The following is a 22,709-nucleotide window of genomic DNA, read 5'->3' as shown; positions in this document are numbered from 1 at the left end:
GAGGGGGGCCCCGGCCGGAGGGGCAACTTCCCCAACGAGGGCTCCCTTTAAAACCCCCGGACGAGGAGCGCCGAGGGTCCGGGGCGGCCCGAGGCTCCGGCCCGGGACCCGCCCTTCCCGGGGCCCGCCCCCGCCCCTCCCCCCGCCGGGGCCGGCCGGCTCCCTTGGGGGAGGGACGGGAGGGGCCCCGGCCGGGCCCCGCCCCTTCCCCTCCAGGCGCGGGGGCTGCCGGGTCCCGCCCACTTTCCCCGACCCCCCGGGCCCCCCGGCCCCGGGACCCACGGCCCACGGGGCCGGGCCCACACGGTGAGCCCCCGCACCCCCCCGCCCCCCGGCCCGGGCGCGCCGCCCGCCCCCCACACCCCCCCGCCCGCACCCCAGCGGCGCGCGGGGGCGGGCGGGCCCCCCCTGCCCCGCCCCTCCGGGCCCCCCCCCCGCCCCCCGCCCTGCGGCCGGCGGGCGCCCCTGGGGCGGCGGGGCCGGGCCCTGCGCATCCCCCGCCGGGTGCTCCGGCTCCCCGGGGCGGGCGGCCGCCCCGGGCCCCCGGGAGGGCACCCGGCGACGAGCATGGGCGCCCCCGCGCGGCTGGCCAGCTGGCCGCCCGCCCCGGCCCGGCCTCCCCCGGCCCGCTCGGCGCCTGGGAGGGAGGTGGGGGGACGCAGGAAATGGACGGCCCCGCCTTCCCCCCCCCCTTCCCCTTTCCCCCCCCCCTCCCTCCCCCCCCCCCTCCCCCCCCCTCCCCCGCCCCCCCCTTCCCCCGGGCCCCCGGGGGCCCCGCCCCGGGCCCTGGGCCCACCTGGGCCCCCTCGGGCCCCCCTGGCCGCCCCCCGGGGGGCAGGTGGCCGGCGGCTCCGCCGGGGGCCTCCCCGCCCCTGCCCCCGACATCCCGCCCCTCGCGGCAGCCCCGGGCCGGCCAGACCGGGGCCCCAGGGCCCGGGCAGAGAACCCAGGCCCCAGGGCCTCCCCCTGAAGGGGGGGCCCCCCCCACGCCCTCCCCCCCGCCCGCCCCCTCCCTCTCGCTCTCACACCCAGCGGGAGGAGGGGAGGGGCCCCTCTCCCAGTCCCGGGCCCGGACCATCCCGAGCCAAAGGGGGGAGGGGCGGGCCTGGGTCCCGGCCGGAGGCGGCTTCGCCCGCAAAGGGGGTCCCAGGCGAGAGGAATCACTCCCCTGCGAACCCTGGTGGAGCCCTGGGAAATCTGGATCCAGGAAAAGTCCGAAGGGGGTTTGGGGGCCTGACTGGGGTTTTCCCCTGAGGGTCGAGGGGCCCTGGGAAAGGGCCGAGAAACCCCGTCCCCTTCCCCTCCCCTCGGGTCCCCCCCCCCTCCCCGGTCCCCCCCCTTTCCCCTCCTTCCCCCCTCGGTCCCCCCTCTCCCCCCTCCCCCTCCTCGGCCCCCCCCCTCCCGGTTTCCCCCCCTCCTCCTCATTTTCCCCCCCCCCTTCCCCTCCCGCCCCCCCCCCCCCCGCCCCCTTCCCCTCCGGGCCCCCCCCCCTTAAAACGGGGACCCCCCCAGCCGGCATAGGAAAGGCTGCCCAAATAGACCCGGGGGGCCCGGACCGGGGGCCCTCTGCCCCCCAGCCACCCCAAGGGGGCCCGGGGGAGTACCTTTCCCGGGGCACCTCCCCTTCCTGGCGGGGGAAAAGGAAGGAACCAGGGGGGGCAGGATCAGGAGGGACAGCACCCAGGTGGGGGAGGGAAAAACCCGTCCAGGACCTGCAAGGGGGATAGGGAGGCCCTCCCTCCCCCAGGAGGCCTTTGGGCGGGCCGGGATTGGGCGTCGGCCCAAAACCTTTCCCAACCCGAGGCGAGGCCGGGGGGGGCCCGGGGGCAGGGAGAAACCCCAGGGAAACCCCGGGCCGGGTTCCAGGGAGGAAAGGCCCCGCCGGGAGGGATGGGGGGGGCTCAGAACGGCCCCGGTCCCGAGAAGGGGGAAGGGCCCAAAGGAAACCGGATGGGGGAGAATGGGGGGGGCCCTGAGAGGGGAAAACAGGGGACCCCGAAAGGGGGCGGAGAACGGGAAATTGCCAAGGCCTTGGAATTCCAGGGACCCAAGGGAGCCCTTCCTAAAAGCCTCCCCCACCAAAGTCCACCCATCTCCTGGTGCAAATGGGATTGACCAAAGGATGAGTCCGACTTTGGCTCAAAATATGGTTTCGCTCATCCAGTGTCTGGCTCCATCCAAGGGGTGCCCCCCTTAAACAAAGGAAAGCTTGCTTTTGAGAAAGCGGGAAAGAGAAGGAAGACTAGGGATATGATGCTGAGAGAAAAAGAAAAGAAACAAAGACCATGGAAATGCCCTAAAATAGAGAGAAGTTCAGAGGCGGACTCGGACAAACTCGGCTGTTCTGAAACGCACTTGTGGCATTTACCTGTATTTAAAAGCGAGTGATTGGTGAAGCACTTGGCACAGCACCTGGCACAAAACGGGCGCTTTGTAAATATATATTTATTTATTGTCTCCTCTCCCTCCCCGCCTTTTAAAATAGAAGCTGAACAGAAGAGATTCCCCACTTTATTGGCAATACTTTGTTTTGCCTGTTCATTAAATATGAAAATGTTACAGTGTGTGCCAGGTTTAAAAGAGTAAATGTTAAAAATTAGTTTAAAGTGAAATGGAACAAACAGCGGCTCGGTGGATAGAGTGTCTGACCCGGAGTGGGGACGTTCACATCAGACTGTGTGAGACCCTGGAAAAGTCACTTTACCCCGTGTGCCTCAGTTTCCTCATCTGTAAAGTGAGTTGGAGAAGGAGATGACAAACCATTCCAGAATCTTTGTCATGAGAAGTTGGATGTGACTGAAATGACTGAACAAGAACAGCAAAAAATTAGAAGTAGAGAAAGCCCTGGGAGTGAGGGGAGGCCCGCCCAGAGGCTGCCCTAGCCTCCATCCACCGTCTTGGGAGGCCCCTGGAAGGCATCTGGGGGTTGGTAAAGACATGGCCAAGAATTGCTCCAGGGAGAACAAAAGGATGGGGGCAGCTCTGGCCGCCAGACTGGAGGGAATACCTGAGGAGGGGACGGGCAGGATGGGGAGGGTCTGGAGGTCCTGCTCCCGCCAAGCGGGTCTCCCCCAGGCCTTTGCACTGACTATCCTCAGCTCTCCTCTCTGCCTCTCAGGATCCCTGGGGATCTTCCAATTCTACCCAGAGTCCTTCCTGATACCCTCGGTCACCTTCCCTCCCTCCCCTTGAGCTACCTTGGTGCCATTTTGTGTTGTGTCCTTGGGGAGACTCCGAGCTCCCAGGGGCCTGGAGGATGGGTATCCACAGCACCTGCCCCCTGCCTGGCCAGTGTGTACTGGCCACTCATAACAACTTGACTGACATCTGGGAAGGGCCTGCCCTAAAAGGGTAGAGGAAGCCACGAATCAGCAAACTGAGGCTTGTTATAGGGTAAGAGGTAGAATGGGCTCCCAGAGGGAGCTGGGGCTCCCAGGGGCTGGCGGGCCCCCCAGGGGGCTTTGGGAGCCGGATGGCCACGGGCAGGTGTGGGATGGTCTGGTGCTTGTTCTTCATCCCAGAAGAGGACATCGCTGCGTTGGGGGCCAAGGCGCCCGTGTCGGGCTGTTCGTGTCCGGGCCGGCCCCGGGCAGGGGGGCCCAGGTTCTCTCCGAGGTCACACCCCCGTGGCTGCCGTGGCCACCTCTGGGAGAGGGCTGGACTTGGAGCAGCTCCCAGGCCGGCACATCTGGAACGGAATCACAGCTGTTAAATCCAGCCACGTTGATGCATTTATGAGGGAGGGGACACCCCTCCGCTGGAGCCAGAGACCAGAGGAACAGAAAGATTGGCCGCCGGACTGGGAAGAGCGGAGGCCCAGAGGAATTCCGGTGTGGGAGAAAATCCAAGCTTAGAGGCTATGGGGGGGGGGGGGACTCCCGGAAGCAAGGAGGGGCTGGCCCGGCTTTTGTGTCCTTCAGGGCTTCCAGCCCCCTCTGGCTCTTGGTGACGCCCATTTGGAGGTAAACAGATGGTTAAGGGACTGGCCCAGGGTCACCTGCTAGGAAGGGCCTGAGGCTGGATTAGAACTCAGCTCTTCCTCACTCTGGTTCTCGGCCCGAGTACCAGCCGGCACCCGTTTCTCTCCCCCCATCCCCAGTTGGTCACAGAGAGGGAGATACCGGATCTGCCAAGTCTAGAGAGTGTGAAAAATGCACCCACTGTGGGCAGATTTGATGGCACCTGATTTATCTACACCTGAGAGAGCAGGAGCTCCAGGCACGGCCTCCTGCCCAGCTCCAGCTCCTGCTTCCTTCCAGGCGCCAATAAAACCCTCCCTTCTCTGGGAGCCTCTCTCAGCCTCCTTCCCGCAAGGGTTTCCCTCTGAAACCCCTCCTTGTACAGAGTCATCATGGATTGTCCCCCCCAGATAGAATGGGAGCTCTCGGAGGGGGTGGACTCTGACTTTTGTGGGCATCCGTAGTATTCAGCAAGTGCCTAGCATACGGCAAGTGCTTAATAAATGCCTGTTGAGTTGACTGCGCTCAAGATGAGCAGGCTGAGGATTTACTGTAAGAACTTCCAGACTCTCAGGACCCACTTTAGGAGCTGTTGCTGCCACACCTGAGCCTGCTGCACCTCCGTATCCCGCGACGGTGCCCACCTTTTCTGTGGATGCCCCTGCACTGGGGAGTGGCTCTCACAAACTCAGGATGGCTCGTGGCTCCCAGTGGTACCCGCCATGTCAGGGAACGACCGCGGAGCCGGCGGCCAAACTTGCCAAATAGTCCCCGGAGACAGGCCCGTGTGGGGAGAAGGGACCCAGGGGGGCCAAGGCTGGGCTCCCTGAGGGCTCAGCCCCATGTAAGAGGGAGCGGGGCGACGGCCGGAGGGGCCAGGAAGGCCTCGGCCCAGGACACTGAGGGAGACTCAGTTCTATAACCACCGAGTACCTTCCTGGGAGGAAACTGAGCCCAGAGGGGGGACGGGCCACAGGTGGGGGGCTGAGCGGCGCTGCAAGTGCTGGGAAAACCATCCCAAGCACCGAGAATGAAGCCGCCGTGTTCCCAGCGAGCCCGGGGCCAAAGTCCCTCCACGGTGCAGGGAGGCGTGGAAAGCCAGCAAAATAAAGTAAAAGCATCCTGGCTGATGCCCTGGAGGATCCTCCTCCTCCTCCTCCTCCTGAAGTGACTTGTCCAGAGTCACATGACTAGGTGAGACAGGGGATAGAGCCAACCTGGGGGCAGGGACCCAAGTTCAAATCTGGCCTCAGACACTTAGGGTTCGTGACTGAGGGGAGCCAGGACTCCCTGGCCTCTCCCTCCCCCTCCTCCCCCTCTCTGTCCCGTGCCTGGTTCTAAGTCCACATGCTTATCTCTTCCATAAAATAAATGACTAAACAGAATGGCTCCTGGAGGCCTTTCCGGGCTCTGGTCCGACGACCTCGGCCTTCCTGTGGGTCTCTCTTTCCCTTTCCCTTTCTCTCTCCCTCTCCTTTTCTCTCTCTCCAAAGTAGGTGAACACAGGTCACAGGTTGGGAGGGAGGGAGGGAGGGCCCGAGCCCTGGGCAGGACTAAAAGGCTCCTTGTGAAAGATGGTGTCTGTGCTGCAGCTTCAGAGGCAGAGTCTTCTGAGAGGCAGCCACGGGAGGGGATAAGCCCTTCCCAGGGCCGTGGAGGCCGCAGAGGCCGCGGAGGCAGAGGCTTCCTCCAGGTTTGCTCAGTTCCCTCTGCCTCAGTTCGGAGCAAGTTCCTCTGGATTCTTCATGTCCATTGATGCCCAATCCTGTGCCATTCTTTGGCCCTTTCCTAGTGAACAGGAACCACTCGTTTCTTGTTCCTTTCTGCCACAGAAAGGGCTGCTGTGGATGCTTAGGCCTGTAAGGTACCTTTTCTTTCTCCTCAGCCTCTGCGCCCATTGCCAGGGTCTCTGCATCAGAAGACAGGAGCGTTCACAGATATCCCTTCCCCAATTCCACATTTTTTCCAGAACAGCTGTCCTCAGTCTTCCCAGTGGTGTACTGCGTGCCTGGCTTTCCCGGGACTTCTCTAACACTCCTCCTTCCCCTCCTTTTCCTTCTTTTTCCCCTTCCCTTCCTCCTTCCCCTCTTCCCCCTTCCCCTTCCCTTCCTCCTCCTCTTCCTTTTCCTCCTCCTCCTCCTGAAGTGCCTTGCCCACAGTCACATAGTTAGGTGATGCAGGGGATAGAGCCAAGCCTGGGGGCAGGGACCCAAGTTCAAATCTGGCCTCAGGCACTCAGCAGCTCTGTGACTCTGGGCAAGTCACTTTGCCCTGCCTGCCTCAGTTTCCCCCTCTGTAAAATGAGCTGGAGAAGGACATGGCAAACCACTTCAGTGTCTCCACCAACCCCCTTCCCCCCGTGGGCTCACGGAGAGTTGGACGGGACTGACAGCACAGCGCTGAAGAGCCCCGGCTGGGAGCTCCGGGGGGGGGGGGGTCTCAGGCAGCGGGTGTGCCCTCCCCGCTTTCTCGGCCCCCTCCATAACCGGGGTCGCCTTCCTCAAGAGCAGCCGGCGCTCGGGCGCTTCTGGCCCAGGGCCCTCGGGCCCTTGCTGGTGACGGTCCCGGCAGGCGGCCTCCTTCCTGTCCCCCCCTTCGGGACGTTCCCACCACCTGGCTTTTGCACGCGCTGCCCACGCTCCAGAAGGGCCCCCTTCGAGAAGGAGACAAATACGGGAGTCGGAGTAAACACAAGTCGCACAGAAGCATAAATTCACAAGATTAAATATTTGCCTTTCACTCCGGGGAGAGCGGCTGCATCTGTGGGGGAGTGAGGGGGGGAGGACCCGGGGCCTGCTATTCTTAGAGCCAAGAGACCGGGACCTGGAACCGGGGGCGCACGTACGGCCCGGGCGGGGGGAGGGCGCTGGCCCCTCCACTATCCCAGGTCACTCCCCCATCAGCCCCTCCGCTGTCAGACACACTGCGGTCGCTTCAATCTTGTTGAAAGTAAGACCCAGTGAACATGCCCCCAGATGGATGGAAAAGAATGAAATGAATGGGATCGCTGAGAGCTTACTCAGCGCCTGGCGACGCTCCTGGAGGCTCCGTGCGATGTCCTGGGTCTTTCTTTCAGTGTGTGCCCTGAGGGCCATTTTATTCACCCTGGTAACTGTATATATTATATATAACATATATTTATCATATGTACATGCGTATGTGTATCCAACGGTATGATTCCTCAGGGTTAAGAAGAAAGGAGCCCCTGGAAGCTGTGGATCCCTTGGAGGCCTGTGGTGTAGCACTGCAGCCCCCGGCACGGCTTCAGCCCATTTCACAGGCCGCTTCCCTCCTTTTCTTCCAAGGCTGCTTCCTTGGCAGCTCCCCCACCCTGGTCTGTGGGGGCACGGAGGGTCTCCCCCGGGTTCCTGACAGACTTAGCCGAGCGCTTGTCTCTCCCCAGGGCCTTCGCCCTGCTGGTCCCCGGGATGCTCCCCTCCCCAGCGGTGCCATGGGCCATTACGGGCCTTTCCGTGCCTCCGTTTTCTCTGGTGGGAAAGAAAAGCCTGCATGGTGGGACCTTCAGGAGGCTCGGGAAATGAAGGACTTGCTTAACCCGAGGTGGGCAGGAGACGGGCAGGAGCCCTGAAGCGTGAATGGGGCCAGAGACATTCAGGTTAAGGGAGGGGGGCTCTGTTTGGGAGCTCAGAGAAATCTGAACGTCGCTTTTCCCCCAAACAATCTTTAATTAGAGGCAAACTGTGCATACACGGGGCTGCATGTAAACAGAGAGGCTTGGGATCTGTTCAAAATGGAAAGGCGCTTCCACGGCGGCTGTCAGGGGGATGTGGGGGCAGCCGCGTGTTTCTCTGCAGGCTCCCGAGGATTCTGGCTCCCGGCCCCTCGGGCGTTCGTGACTGAGGGGAGCCGGGACTGCCCGGCCTCTCCTCCGGCCTCTCTCCCGCCCGGGGAACCGGGGCCCGGTTCCAAGTCCACATGCTGATCTTTGCCTCCTCTTCCATAAAATAAATGACTAAACAGAATGGCTCCCGGAGCCTTTCCGGGCTCTGGTCCGACGACCTCGGAACCACGACCCGGCCGACATCCCCTCTGAGACAGCGCACGGGGCGTCCCGGGCGGGTCAGCGTCCAGCCGGGAGCTTCTGGACGGTTAAAGTCCTTCAGGAGGGGCGACTGGTCGGCCAGCATGGCCCCTTCCCCCGGGACGTGCCCTTCCTCCTCCCTCCCTGGGCATCCTCCCAGCCGCCTGGGCAGGGACGGACTTGCACCTGGCCCGGTGGTAACAGATTAATCAGCCACGAGGAAGTGGGAGGGGGAGCCGCCCACCCTGGCCGGGCGGTAGCTGTGGCAACCCCTGCGAGGGGAGCAAAGTGCAGGAAGGCCGGGCCTTTATGACTAGAGCTCCCGGCACAAAGTCCGCCGGGACAGGGCTCTCCTCCAGGGCTGGGCTTCCCAAGGCATCCCCCCAGGATAAGGGCCCTCCCTGGCGGGGTCTCCTCCGGCAAGATGCCGAGCACCCGGAAGAAGCTGCTGTTCCTGGCGGGCTTCGGGACCAGCCTGGGCTCGCTGGCGACCGTGTGCCTGGCCCTGGCCACCCCGCAGTGGGTCACCGGCAGCATCAAGTTCAGCGACAGCAGCTTCTCCAACGGCAGTGTCGTCCTCACCTACGGACTGTTCCGCGGCGAGAGCTCCCAGGAGCTGACCTCGGGCCTGGGGCAGTCGGACCTGGTCTTCGAAGGTAAAGCCGGGCTGGGGCCAGGGCCGGGCCGGGGGCCGATAAAGGCGGCCATAGGCAGGGATCATTGTACCAGAGGCTCTGAGACATCCTCCCCCTCCCAGGCTTCTCCGTTAAACCCTGGGGAAAACCCACTTAAAAGGGTCCGACCAAAGGCCAGGAGCCGAGTGTCTGTGCTCGGGCCCCGCCTGGTGCCCAGGGTGGGCCCCATCCTCGGACGGAGGCTCCGGGCCCTCGGACCCTTTGAATGGTCGGGACGGTCACGCTTGTCTGCGAGATGTCCCAAACCGGAACCACTTAAGCTGCCGAGAACCCGCTCTCCTTGTTTAAAGTGGGAAGGTTAGAACTGAGGCCTGGAGGAAGCAAGTCTGAGAAAGCGCAGGTCGCAGTCATGGACGTGACCCCTTCCCCGAGTATGGGCGACTTCCTCCGCGCAGGAAGTGGGAGCGTCCGGTCCCAGGGTAGTATCAGGGGCCGGACAGACTCTTGGAGAACCATCAGAACTAGGTAACCAGCAGGTCCGTCTGGGAGCCGGCGCTTCTGCTTTAAAGACCGCCTTCCCCTGGGACGGGCCAGCTCCCCGGAGAGCATCCCACCCTCCCAAGTTAAAGCTCGGGGGCCTCCAGCGGCCTCGGAGCGGATGTTCCCCAGGCAGGGAGAGCCACAGGCTTCTCAGGAACTAACCCAGGCAGCGCTCGGCACTTCCTCCTTCCTTTTAGCCTGGGAAACCAGGCCGCTTCCACAGCTGGTCCTGAATTTCATAGGTTCGGGTTTCTTGGGGACTTGAGGCCCCTGGGAAATTCTGCCCCAGCAGGGAGCACTGGGCAGGGTGGCCAGCCACCTCACGGTCTGCTGGACCCAGCTGAGAGGGGAGGGAATGCCCAAGGAGGGAGGGGACTCTCCATCCCCGGAGAAGCTCCAGCCTGCGACCTTGGAGAAGGGGCCTGACCTGGCCTTGGGATCGCCTTCCCCTGCGAGCCTGACCCACAGGCCCAGCTGCCCTTGTCCCTCTGGCCGCCAGCCTCCAGCCACCGCAGCGTCAGGGGCCACCGAGACCCCGGCCTGGAGGGAGGCTCCTCTGAAGCCTCAGAGAGAGCATGAGTCTTCCCAAGAGTCTCCCATCACTGACGGGGCCTAAAGAATTAAAACCCCACAACTAGGCCCAGGCTCGTTGGCTCATGGTAAACAGCTCCCAGGGGAAGTAAACCTTTATGCTGGGGTCTCCCGGAAGTGTCCTTTCCCTCGGTTTCCTAGCTGTGATCGAGCCACAGAGTGACGGAGCTTCAAGGCAACTTGGAGCCCCTTCCCCTTGCCTAGAATCCAGACGGGGAAACTGAGGCCACGAGAGATGGTTCCCATAGAAAGTCGAGCTGAACTCGCCCCTAAAGCTTTCAGACTCAAACGCTCTTCTGAGTCACTCTCTCTATCGAGTCGAGTTTATTTCAAAACCCTAATTGGTGCCATAGTCAATTGGGAAGACCAAGGTTTGCTCTCACATGGGTTTGTACGAAAATGTAACTGTAAGAACCAAACCTGGTCCTGGAAAAAAGGAGGAAAAATCACCCCTCCTTCACTTTTGTGCTTGGGTGGAATTGTCGGGGATGGAATCCTGTATAAACTGCCAGAGAGAGCCTCTTCTCCTGAATTTGGAGCTCAGTTTCCTCATCTGTCAAATGGGGAGATGGGCTCAGTTGATCTTCACACTCCCACCCCTCAGATTCTAGGGGCCTACTGTTGGCTGAGCTGCTGTTCTTTCTCTTCCATTCCATTACGAAGGCCGGGAAGGAGAGATAGAGAGATTGAGAAATGAAGATGAAAGAAAAACAAAAGATAGGGATAAAAATTTTAAAAGAAAAAAAAGAAATACTGGTAAAATCCAGTCTCTGTGCTGCTCTGAGTAATTCATCTTCTTTCATTTTTCTTACCTGTAAAATGGGGGAGATACCCCAGGGGTGTAGGGGCATCACTATGTGCCTGTTAAGTCTTAGTGTCAGTTATTTTTATTATTATCATCATCATACGTTGCTAATCATCATTAGTGACAACAGCAAAAACAGCACCAGGTTGCCCCCTTCATTTCAAGTTGCCCTTGTCGCTCTCTGGCACCTGAACTGAATCTGCCGTTTGCTGAAAAAGAAGGATTCCTGCAGAATTCTGCTTACGGCGTGCGGTCAGTGAGCTTGGTCCTGGAGAGGCCGTCGGGTATGGAACCAAGCGTCAGAAAGAAATGGTCCAAGTTATGTTCGTAAAATCCTCAAATAATCCAATCAATTAACTTAATGAAGCCATTAGATAGATGGAAATCAATTCATCATACGCTTTGGAGTCAGTTGTCGGGTAGTTCCACAAGTCCCTTCAATACCCCAAGAAATAACTCGTGTACATCACTCTTCAGACTTAAAAGTGCAGTATAGATGCATGCTATCTTACGGCTATTATCATTATCACAATGACCAATATCAGCAGGTTAGTGTAGACACAGCCCCAAACCTCAGCCATCCAGCTAAAAAGTCTGATCACCTAATTTTAAATGTCCCCCAGATATTTATGCCTGTGCTTTCCCAGACAGCTAAATATTTAGAAATATTCTGGTCACTAAATGTTTCCACTTCTGCCAAGAGAAAGTAACGGGGGGGGGGGGAATTTGGAGCTTTTTTCCTTTGAAAACTATTCACCCAGTTAAGGAATTTGTAATGAATCACAATTTACTCTTCCATTCAAAGAATATTGATTGAACACCGACTGTATATAACAGGGCTTTTGTTTTTGTTGATTGCCCTGTACTCTTTTTTTTAAGTTTTCTTATAGCTTTTTATTTACAAAACTTACACCTGGGTAATTTTTCAACACTGACCTTTGTAAAACTTTCTGTTCCAACTTTTCCCCTCCTTTCCCCCACCCCCTGCCCTAGATGTCAGGTAATCCAATACATGTTAAATATGTATAACGGGGATTTCTCAGAAGTGTATCCCAAATTTTTGAGAGCCTCCAATCAGAGAAGAGCATCTTTTCCCCCTCAGTGATTAAGAGTACTGCTTCCCAGATGCCCCACGGCAATGTACTAGTGATGCTGGGCTTAGAGCACAAACTCTTATCCATCTTGCGTGGAAAGGCTTTAGATACGGGCTGGGGAGGGTCCGTGTCTATTTTCCAAGGAACGGTTAGAGATGCTCATCCCCCAAAGACTGGCAGCCAGCTCTTTTGCTTGGTCACCTACCAATGGAGGGGACTATGTGCATGGAAAGAACATTGTAGGACTCCAGGATCAAAGGTTAGGTAAAACAGATAGTCAACAAGCATTTATTAAGTACCTACTATATGCCAGGTACCGTGCTAAGCAAATAAAGGTAAAAGGCAGTCTCTGCTCCCACTACAAAGGGGGGACCACATGCAAACAATTATACACAGACATAACAGATCCAGGGAAAACTGGAATAACTCAGCAGAGGGAGGCACCGGCGGGAAGTGAGAGCAGGAAAGGCTTTTTGGGGAAGGGGAAACTTTGGTGGAGACTTGCAGTCAGGAAGCCAGGAAGGAAAGGTGAGGAGGACGAGGATTCCAGAACACTCAGAGTGGGGAGACGAAGGATCTTGTTAGAGGAATATCAAGGAAGAACATCTGCCATTGGATATAACGTGCAATATGTTTTGTCTATAAAAAGCTATGATATAAATGTTAAAAAAAATACTATGATTCCTATTAATTATGATTTTAATCATTTGGCCAGCCTCAAAGGGGAGAGCTAATCTATAGTGTTCTTCCTATGAAGAGCTTAAAGGCACCTATCAATTAGTATTTATTCAGATAATGTGTATGAAAATGTTTTGTAAAATATAAAATACTCTAGAAGGTTAAAAAAAAGATATAATGTGCAAGAGGATTGGTTGGATGGAAGCATGTTGTGATGGGCTTTGGGCATCAAACAGGATTTTGTATTTAATCCTGGCAATGACGGGGAGTCCCTCAGAGAGTCCCATTCCCCGGGAGTGTGTGTGGTGAGCTGGTCACACCAGGGCTTTAGCTCTGACAGCTGAGCGGAGGGGAGAGCATCTTGGGACAAAGAAACCAACGGGCAATTACTGCCCAGTCTAAGTGTCAGTGGGCGAGGGAGCCCTCAGCAAGCGACGGCAGAGAGAGTTAAGGAGAGCAGCCTGGAAATGTGGGAGGGCAAAATGGTCACGCCTGGGCAAGGCTGGAGGGCGGCCGTGTCCTCCGCAGTAGGAGGGACATTGGGAAGGCGGAAGAGCTGGGGGAAGGTTCTGTGAAGAGTCTGGACTTCGAGGTGTCATCTAGGGGAGCTTGACGTCCAGTCCGAGATGACCAAGAAGCACTTAGTGAAGCAGAACCGGCTCCGGGCTGGACGCAGAAGTCTGGGATTCATCTGTGGGGAGCTGACGGCACCATCGCCAGGACCTCAGAGAACAGCTATGATGAGGGTGTAAGACCTGGCTGAAAATGGGTCACTGAGAGGGCCAGGAAGAGAACCCCAAGAGGCCCGTGGGGAGGAGAGAGTGTCCCAGAGAGAGAAAGCGGTCCCCGGGGTCCCAAGCTGCGGAGGGCTCCACAGGTATCAGGGCCGAGACAGGGCCAGGAGAGAGTTATGGAGCCAGCAGGAGCCACTTTGGAGAGGCTGGGAGCCCGATTGCAGAGGGTTTGGAATCAATAAGAAGACACGGAGGCACCAGGGAAGAAGGAGAGAGAGGACACTGTTCGCAGGGAAGCACGGATGGAGGGACTTTTAAAGTTTCTGGGGACACGGGTTTGTCTGTGGGAATGGGGGAACATCTGGAGGACAGAGAGATGGACAGTTAATGAGAGAGGGGCTAGCGGAAGAGGCAGTCTGTTCTAGAAGCAAGACGGAATGGCATGGGGGGGGGGGGGCTGGCTTTAGGAAAAGTGAAAGGAAAAGGGCCGTTCTCACCCGAGATTAAGGAAGGCGCAAGATCAGAAGGGATGAGGAGCAAGGGAAAGGGAGCTTTCAACAAATAGCCTCGTTTGGGGGGGGGGGGATACAGCAGGACTGAAGTGAGAGGGGCAGGGGAGGAGAAGCCACGGGGGGCGTGAGGAAGGATGAAAGTTTGGAAAAGCAGCTGCAGCGAGTGAGGTCCCAGCGGATCGGGGACACGGTGAGGAAGTAATTGAGATTATGTAACAAGGATTCACAGGAGCCTCCCTCAGGAAGGTTTTGTGATTTTCTCTGCTCAGTTTCGCCAAGAGCAGCAAAGGAAGCAGGCGGTGGGAGTCGCCCAGAGTTGGCCACGGGGAGGTTGGCGCCGTGACCACTGATAGGAAAGGGGCCAGAGACTCGGGAAGTGCTGGGGCTGTGAGGCCACAAGGCCGGGAAGGGCAGGGAGCCAGTCAGGGAAGGCAGCATGGGGAAGCCCTGGAGGCTGAAAGGCTCGCAGACACCGTGAGGTGGGAGAGAAGGGGAAGGAACGATGGGAGGAGGGAAAGAAGGACGGAGCCATCAAAGATTCCAATCCTCTGAGGGAACTTCAGAGTCTGTGAAAGTGGAACAGGAAAGCGAGAGCAAGGTCAAGTGCGGGACCACCTCTGTGCGGCGGAGGGGAGGGATAGGCCGTGGAAACCGAGGCTCGTAGGGAGGGGACTCCCCAATGTCACGCAGGACGGATTTGAACAGAAGGCCTCGGCCCCGATCTCACGGGCGCCCAGCGCTGGGAGAACTTACGTGGACACGATTTCTGTCCGGGCAGCAAGGCCTCCGCCAACTGGCCGACGAGTCCGCTCTCGTGTCTACACCGCGCCAGACGCCAAGTGGGCAGAGCTTTTGGACGCCGTTCGACTGTACCTGACGTGTATCGAGAGCCCAGAGGTGCAAGGCTTTGTACTGGGCACCCAATCCTTTAACTTAAAGTCACTTACTTGCAGCTCAGCCGTGTGTGGGACCCGGAGAACAGCTATCACCCCTGCACAGCTACACTGACACTACTACTACTGCCCCCCCTCCTCTCCCTGTTACTCCTACTCCAGAGTAAGAGAAGAAAAGGAGGAGGAATAATAGCATAGCAATAGTGGTGATGGGAGTGATAGCAGGGGGAGGAGTAAGAGCAGCATTGGGCAGAGGGGGTTTCCAACAAGCGCTAGACCGCGTGAGGACACTCGATCCCCGTTTCCCTGTGGCCGGCACGATGGCTCAGGGCCCACTGTCACACAGAGGTGGAAAGGGATAACAGGCACCTGCTCTTGGGGCCAATGAGGGGAGAGAAGGAGGCTTTGCAAAGCAGCTCGCCCGAGCCTGGCGCACAGTAGGGCCCTCTCTCTGCTCTCCCCTCCCTCTGGTCCTTTCTGTGTCCCTCCTTCTGTGAGGTTATGAGATCGTTGGGGATAGAATGTGCGCAGGAAGTAGCACAGGGCCCGGGCCCGTTCCCCGGCCGGCACGGCTGCCGTTGGCCCGGAGAATCCGGCTCAGGGTTGGGCTCTCTATGGGCAGGATGTGGGTCTAAGGACGGACGTCTCTGCTTTTGTAGAGGATTTCCTTTTGGGCAAAACGCAGGTCTTAGAGGTAACTTGGGGCAGCTCTCCTCTTCTGGGTCTCAGTAAAGTGAGGGGGTCGCACTGAACGACCCTAAAGCTTCACTGGAAAAAGCCCAAGCATCCGACAGCAGCAGCGCTCGGGCCGAGGCTGGCGCCGGGAGCCCTCCCCGTCTAACCGTGTGCGCCATTTTGTTTTCCAGTTTTAACGGCCCTGTCGGACTCCTCTCCGAAAAGCCTCCATTCAGCGGTCATCGCCCTCCTGTCCCTCAGCTTGTTCACGTCCCTGCTGAGCTCTGGGTTAACGCTTTTCAACATCATCAGCAACCCCTACCAGACCTGGCTCGGCCCCACCAGCATTTTCACTTGGAACGGACTCAACGGTAAGTGAGGAAATCGGGCTCCGTACTAGGAGCCTCCGTCTCTTTTGCTCCGAACTTTGTTTTGTTTGGGAATGTCGGACCATGTCTGTCTGTCCCTCTGGGTCTGTATGACAATAATCAGGCTCAAGGTCCCAACAACAGAGAAATAGACCCCATTTGACAGTAAGGGGTGTGCACATTTTAAAATCAGGAGAAGAACCCGGGTCAGGACCCCCAACCTCCCGAGCTTGCTGCAAGGACTGAACAAGATAAGGAAGGAGCCAGGGGTTCGGTGAGTGGCTGCTCTGTGCTAGGTCCCGGCTGAGCTCTTATATCCCACCAACCCTCAGGACCACCTCGGGAAGCGGGTGCTTCTCGTCTCCCTTTTATGATGAAGGAAACTGAGGCAAACGGGGGACAAATGATTGCCCAGAGACTCCTAGTCGCTGTCTGAGGCAGGTAGGGAGCCGGGTTCTCCTGTCACTGGGACGTCCCCTCCCTGCCCCACAGCAGGTACAGATGACATGTATGGGAACTCTCCAACCTGAAGCACGATGGAAATGCACATTATGACAATTATTATATAATTATAATTATTACATAATTCACCACCACAGAACTCGCTTTCTCAGCCCTTGGTCAGTATTAGGTTCAAGGTCATCTTTCAGCAAATGTGTCACTCTTCCTTTGGGCGTCCCTGCCTGGTGCCGTCACTGCCCCCCCCCCAGGGAAGGGCTGCTGCTTCCCTGGCTCCCAAAGACCAGGCCCGGGGGCTCCACGTGCCCCCTGGGAGGCGAGGGCCTAAGCTGTTGGGTTTGGCGAGGGCTCCGAGCTCAGCCTGTGCCCCATCCAGCCGCCCCCCGGCACCTGCTCCTTGCCAGGCAGATTGTGACTAACAGCCCTGCACCCACTGCTTTGTGCGTACTCCCCCTCCCCTGCTATGGAGGGCATCATCCCTCGGGCCCCATACGGCTCTGCCATCCATCTCTCCCATCATCCCTCCTGGACGTCTGGCCCGCCCTTAGAACGTAAGGCCCTCGAGGGTGGGTGACCCCCAGAGAAGTGCTCAGTGATGTCATGTTTCCCGGGGCCCAGGCCTGGCCCCTCAGACTGGCCTTGGTGTGAAGCTGCCCTTGGACAGAGCAGACAAAGGCCTCACTAAGCCCTGACTGCGCGGACGCCAAGCTCTCCGTCTCGTGCTGGTTCCTCCGAGTCAGATAGAGGGAAATGGGGGCCCAGGAGCCAGAGCCCTGGCAGGCGTCCCGATACACATAGAGAGATCTCGGGTTCAAAGCCCACAGGTCACTTGGGCTGCCCATTAAATCACCTGAGCCTCAGTCTCCTTACCTGTACAATAGGTACAATGAATACACCCTAACTCTTAGGGTCGTTAGGAGGGTCAGACATGGGGTGAGCCAAAAAGGGTCGTACCCCTCTAAGCCCCCGACACCCCTGTCAAATGGAAGGCCGGTGGTGCCTGCCGAGAGTCCGGCCTTTGTTCTTGGACCAGTCACCACCCTGGAGCAAGGCGGGCTTGGGCCTTCTTTCCACACTCGTGAGTTCAAAGCAAAGCCCTGAGCCTGGAGATGGAAAAGGATCTTTGCAGCCTCTCTGTGATTCAGCCTTGGCGCCAAGTTTCCCAAAGGCATAATCACAGATAATTAAGGTTTGGTTCCTTTTCATGAGGGTCACAAGAAAGGGTTTCTGTAAAGGGCAAAGGAGGAAGAAAGGAGAGCGTGATGGTGACGTCAGAGGGAACATCAGTCACACCAGGGAGGAGTCACTGGGGGAGGCCTCCAGGTGCCCGGGGTCCCGACGTCTGCTCTAGTCGGGGCATGAAACCCAGAATCCGAGTCGGAAGCAACTCTGAGGCTTCCTGTCCGGTACCAGGAAGGTCCCTGGGCTTCTTCTGGGGGGGAACCTTCGAGGGCAGGCTCTGCAGCCAGCACCTTTTTCTGGGGGGGTTTGGGGGAGGGTGGTAGAGTAGAACATTACTCTGGTAGACTGAGGAAGCCTCTGTACATTATTTGCCCGGAGGTCAGGGTTCTACGCCCGAAGGTCAGGGTTCTACGCCCATCCCATAGAGACCCAGGTGGGACGTGCAAGAGGCAGGACTTCCCGACCCTGTCCATCCCAACACACGTTGACGTTAGCGAGGAGAGTCGGGGGAAGCTTTGGGAACAAGAAACATTCTTTAAGAAATAGATTCAAAGATGCCCCAAAGGAGCATCGTTCCTGCGCTCCATTGTTCATAAAGATTGTTTCCTCTCTCTGGTAGTTAGGATCTTCTGGCTCCATCAGCATTAGGTGCTCCAGTGTAGAAAGTTCAAAGGACCCGAGTGCAAATCCTGCTTAGAAACTTACAAGACGGGGCAAATCATCAAACCTCTCTCAACCTTGTTTTTCTCATCTGTAAAATGGGCATAATTATAGCAGCTGACTCAGGGGCATTGCGAAAATCCATCCATATAAACCAAATTAATTCAAAGAAACAAAAACCCTGGGAGGAGGAAAAGTGGGAATGAAGGGGATATTTCAGTTCTAGATGGAATTATGCTATAAACTGGTATCATTAGGACTGTTGGATGCTAGTAAAAATGTAATGAATGAGTCAGAACTGAAGAAGCATTTGTAAAGGAACCACTGGGGACAGACTCATACTTAGCAAAAACTTCTGGGGTGGCTGGAAAGAAGTTTGGCGGGAATGAGTTTTAGAGCAACGCCCAACATCCCTTAGCCCAGGGACTCATTGAGAATTCTGAAGACCATATCACTAAAGCATAGAATATGGGTGAAAATGGAAGATTTCCCTTTCATGGCTTTGGGGAAAAGGGAAATTCTTGGCCAGGCCTGGGTAGAGTTGATTGATTATAAAAGATAACCTGGAACACCAGGACTGAATTCAGGAGGACCTGAGTTCAAATCTGGCCTCAGACACTTAACAGGTCCTGGCTGGGTAACCCTGGGCAAGTCACTTAAACTCAATCGCTCAGCAAAAAACAAAACAAAACAAACAAACAAACAAACAAACAAAGATAACCAGTGACTTCTTTGGCAAAGAGAATTCTCATGGGTGGAAACCCATACCCCCATGATGCCCTGGAACTTTTTCTAGCAACTTGTCCTCTGGAAGAGGTTAATAACTTTGCAGAATCTACCCGGCCAAAATAGAACTTGAGCCTTCCAATCTTCAAGGACAAGTTTTAGTCCACAAAGTTCTACTATTTCTTTACATAAGAAAATAACTTTCTTTACCTAAAATTTATTTTAAAGATGTGCGAGTGAAACATATGAAGATACAAAAAGAAGCAAAAATATTTGCTTTTCACTCACATAATATCAAAGATATAGAAAGACATGAGAAATATATAACTCCCAAAGTAATTTCTTAATAGCTAAGCAAAGTCAAGAACACTTTTCTTGGAAACATCTTTTTCAATTAACAAAAATTGATTTTTTTTCTCTGTCTTCAACCTTACTTCACGGAGGGGTACAAAACTCATCAAATATGCATGGTCAAGGTCAATCCAAACAAATTCTCTCAACTATCTCTCCTTCCCCCTCATATTCTCTCTCCCTCTCCACACACACACACATACACACTCACACACACACACCAGCTAGATGATGCAATGGATAAAGCACTGAGTTTATAATCAGAAAGACTAGTCTTTGTTATCTGCTGCTCTTGTGGTTACCTGGAATTGTTCTCTTCTTGTGAGCGGATGATGAAGCGGAAAATGATGCGGATTGATGATGATGATGATGATGATGATGTGGATGATGCTGATGCTGCTGCTGCTGCTGCTGCTGATGATGATGATGATGATACAAGGAGACTAAGAGGCAGTTGCTGTTCTCTGATCTCTCCATTGAGGGGCCATTGTGTTGTCTGACCTCTCTCCTCTTCCCTCTGCCTCCAATTTATTTCATTCCCAGTCCACAAGCAACACCTGTGTCAGTAAAGGCTGCCCCCATATCAAGTATCGATCCATAGCTGTGCAGGCTTTCCAAGAACTGACCTGCCCTTTCATGCAAGCATGATCCTTAACAAGTCTTCATGAGTTTAAACCCAGCCTCAGACACTTACTAGCTGTGTGATTCTGGGCAAGTCACTCAACTCTTTTTGCCTCAGTTTTCTTATCTGTAAAATGAGTTGGGAAAGAAAATGCCAAAATATTCCAGTACAAAACAAACAAACAAACCAAAAAACAAATGGAGTCATTAAAAAGTCAGATATGACTGAAATGACTGAATGATATGTCTGTCTATTTTTATATAAGTGCCTATAATGATAGATACATATACTTACATCTATCTATCTGCCTATCAGTCAGCAATTTCTCTTGAGAGAAGAATCCTGTTCAGGACAAGATAATTCCCTAGGGATCTTCTGGAATTGTGGTTGGTCATTGAATTGATCAAAGGAATATAAACATATTTTGGGAAAATTACAAGCTATAAATAAACATTTGAAAAATGTTCCAAATGGCTAATATAAGAAAAATCCAAATGAAACCAACCCAGAAGTTTGTCCACAGACCTTGCAAATAGGCAAGTCTGATAACAACAGGAAATGAAAAGGGTTTGTAGAGAGATGAATGCTCTGCTGGTGGAGCTGTGAATTGTTTAAATTATTCTAGATATCAAGTCATCATTTCTTTGAGAAAAGTGATCAAAATATTCAGATCCTAATGATCAATTAATTTTCACTGTTAAGTATATATTTCAACAGAGGCAAAGAAAGAAACGAAGCACTTTTTTTGACATTAGCAAAAACCAAGAAACAAAGTGGGTGGCCATCATTTGAGTGAACAGATGAAAAATCTCTGGGGTGTGAATATAGTATAATATTATCATGTACTGAGAAATCAGGTGAATGAGAAATTCTGAGAAATGTGGGAAGATTTGCAGGAACTGATGCTGAATGAGATAAGCAAAACCAAGATAAAGAGCTACAAAATGAATAAGAGAAAAGATGACTAAGAAAGAGAAGTCCAATCATGTTCCAGAGAACAAATAATGACACTCATCCCTCTTCGTGCAGGGATGCTGGGGACAACTTGGGCAGGATGCTAACGTTTCAGATGAGGTCGCTGTAATTTTGTTTAACCATGTTTCTTGTTAGCACGGAGGATTTTATCTAAGGGAAAGAAATCTTCCTAAATGTCTGTGTTACAAAAAGAAAAGCCTTTGGCTGAGTTTATTTTGGGAAAAAAAATCATATTGAGAGAGAATGGGAAAGAGAAAGGCCTGATTATATAAACAATAGCTTGTTGTTACCTCTTGGATCAAGTAAAAATCTTGGTTTTGCATTTAAGCCCTACCAAGACCATAGCCCTTGGTACCAGACTCCCTTCTGGAGGGGCGTGGGTTCAGAACGAGTGCTTCTGTCCCCAAAGCTGACGTGACTAACCCTGCTCTGGGCCCCGGGTCTTCCTCTTCTCCCTGCAGCTGCCTTCATCGTGACCGCCATGATCCTGTTTGCGGTGAACACGCAGGCCAACGGCCTGTCGGTGGCGATAAGCTCGGCCATTTACCTGTCGCAGGGCTACAGCTACGGCGGCGCCACCCACAGCTACCTGTACGCCTTCTGGCTGCTGCTCCTCGTGCTGTCCCTGAATGCCCTCACCGTCGCCGCTGTGGCCTTTTACCAGAACGCCAGCTACCAGAGGCAGCAGAAGCGGCGGAAGCCCATGGAGAACGCCCCCCGAGATGGCATTCTGTTCTGAAGGCCGTGCTTCTCGCCCGCCCTCCAACGGACCCACTGGTGCCCGGTTTGGGCACTGAAGCCAGGGGCACCGGGCCTATGGGACATTGATCCTGCTTCGGGCTTGTTTCCGCTGCAGCCTCCTTTACCCCCTCCTCGCAGTTGCTTGGTAGGACTTTGTACAAAGTTTTTCTTTTCTTCCCGGAGCTTTACCTACTTCCCGAGCGTAAGCTCCCTGAGGGCAGGCCCGGTTCCTTTGGGTGTTTGTCTGTTTTGTGGCTCCAGAGTCCAGCACAAACATTCCCTGCCTGGGGACCTGACGCTTCTTCCTTGGTGCCATTTTTTGAGTTTCACCAGCCCGTCCTCTGCAGGGACAGCGCTTGGGCCCCGCTCCATCCTGAGGGAAGTTTTCTCCCAGCGGCCAAAGCTGTGTCTCATTGGGGGTCCTGGCCCAGGGCTGCCCGTAGGGAGGCTCCAGAGAGGCAACCACGGCTCCGTGAGCCCAAAGCTCAGTGTGAAGGGGACTCCTGATGTTGTTGTTATTCTTAATCGTGGACGGTGCCTCTCCCAGCTCCTCTTGGGTACCGGGTGTGAACCAAGCAGCCCCAGAAGGGAGCACGGGCTGCTGACCCAGGGGGCCCAAAGGCCCAGGAGGAGACAGCGCCACTTTATTAAACATTTCCCACGAAACACTCAGTGTCTGATTGCTTAGTGACAAAACCAAACGTTTCAGGGGCAGATGAACGTATTGGGGGGGGGGTCTTTGTACCTGGCGATGAAGGGGCCAAATTAGTGACTCCCCTAACCATCGATTCTAATTTCTAAAGCTTTGTCTGGGGTGAAACAGGGCCAGGCTGGGAAGGACTCTGGGGCTGGGGGTGGGACTCCACTAGCTGTGATCTCAGTGGACACAGCCAAGGTCAGGGGGATGATATGGGGTGCAGTGGGGTATGTCCCTGTGTCTGGAGGCGGACTTTGAGTGAAAAAGAAAACCCCAGGGAAGGGAGGAAACCCAGACACTCCAATAGCCGCTATCAAGTCCCCACTCCTGGCCTTTCCCCAGATCTGGGGGCTGCAGGCTAGACCCTGGTCAGCTACCGAAGCTCGGGATCCCAGACCTGGGAGGAGCCTCAGGGTGAGGCCTTTTGGCGCAACCCCAATTGGAACAAGGAGCCCTCGTTCTGACAAATGGTCTTCCAGACTCTGACAGCCCCCAGTGACGGGAACTCACGACCTCCCGAGAGCACCGTCTCCTCTGGGGAAAGAGCTAATCACATGAGGTTCTTCCCGACATCGAGTGTGAAATTTTAATTCCAGGCTTTTCTCGATGTTCAACTTAGTAAGATTCAGGGAACTGAAGCTTCCTGGGAACCCCCCCCCACCGCCCCCTCCCCGGTCTCCTCATCTTAATGAGAAAGGAAGGAGGCCCACAGTGGGGAAGGGGCTCGGGCGAGGTTAAAAGCTGATGTCATTTGTAACCAAACACTGGAG

The 22,709-nt window shown here is 55.7% G+C and overlaps 1 protein-coding gene across 1 annotated transcript; it reads left to right on the top strand.

The window, feature by feature from the left end:
- Positions 1-8,337: 8,337 nt before the first annotated feature.
- CLRN3 (clarin 3) lies at positions 8,338-21,332 on the top strand. Its single transcript, XM_031957027.1, has 3 exons — positions 8,338-8,657; positions 15,350-15,529; positions 20,963-21,332. The coding sequence occupies exons 1-3, from the start codon at positions 8,426-8,428 to the stop codon at positions 21,238-21,240; spliced, it is 690 nt and encodes a 229-aa protein (XP_031812887.1). The 5' UTR covers positions 8,338-8,425; the 3' UTR covers positions 21,241-21,332.
- The last annotated feature ends 1,377 nt before the right edge of the window (positions 21,333-22,709 follow it).

Source organism: Sarcophilus harrisii, chromosome 2, assembly GCF_902635505.1.
Source record: "Sarcophilus harrisii chromosome 2, mSarHar1.11, whole genome shotgun sequence".
Lineage (NCBI taxonomy): Eukaryota > Metazoa > Chordata > Mammalia > Dasyuromorphia > Dasyuridae > Sarcophilus > Sarcophilus harrisii.
Note: the sequence above shows the minus strand (reverse complement) of the source record. Positions and strands in the feature narration are given on the sequence as shown.

Excerpts from the sequence above, each read along its gene's own strand:
- CLRN3 (XM_031957027.1), top strand. The coding sequence starts at position 8,426 with ATGCCGAGCACCCGGAAGAAGCTGCTGTTCCTGGCGGGCTTCGGGACC. Across the intron at positions 8,658-15,349 it reads GTCGGACCTGGTCTTCGAAG|TTTTAACGGCCCTGTCGGAC; the intron begins GTAAAGCCGGGC and ends TTTGTTTTCCAG. Across the intron at positions 15,530-20,962 it reads CACTTGGAACGGACTCAACG|CTGCCTTCATCGTGACCGCC; the intron begins GTAAGTGAGGAA and ends TTCTCCCTGCAG.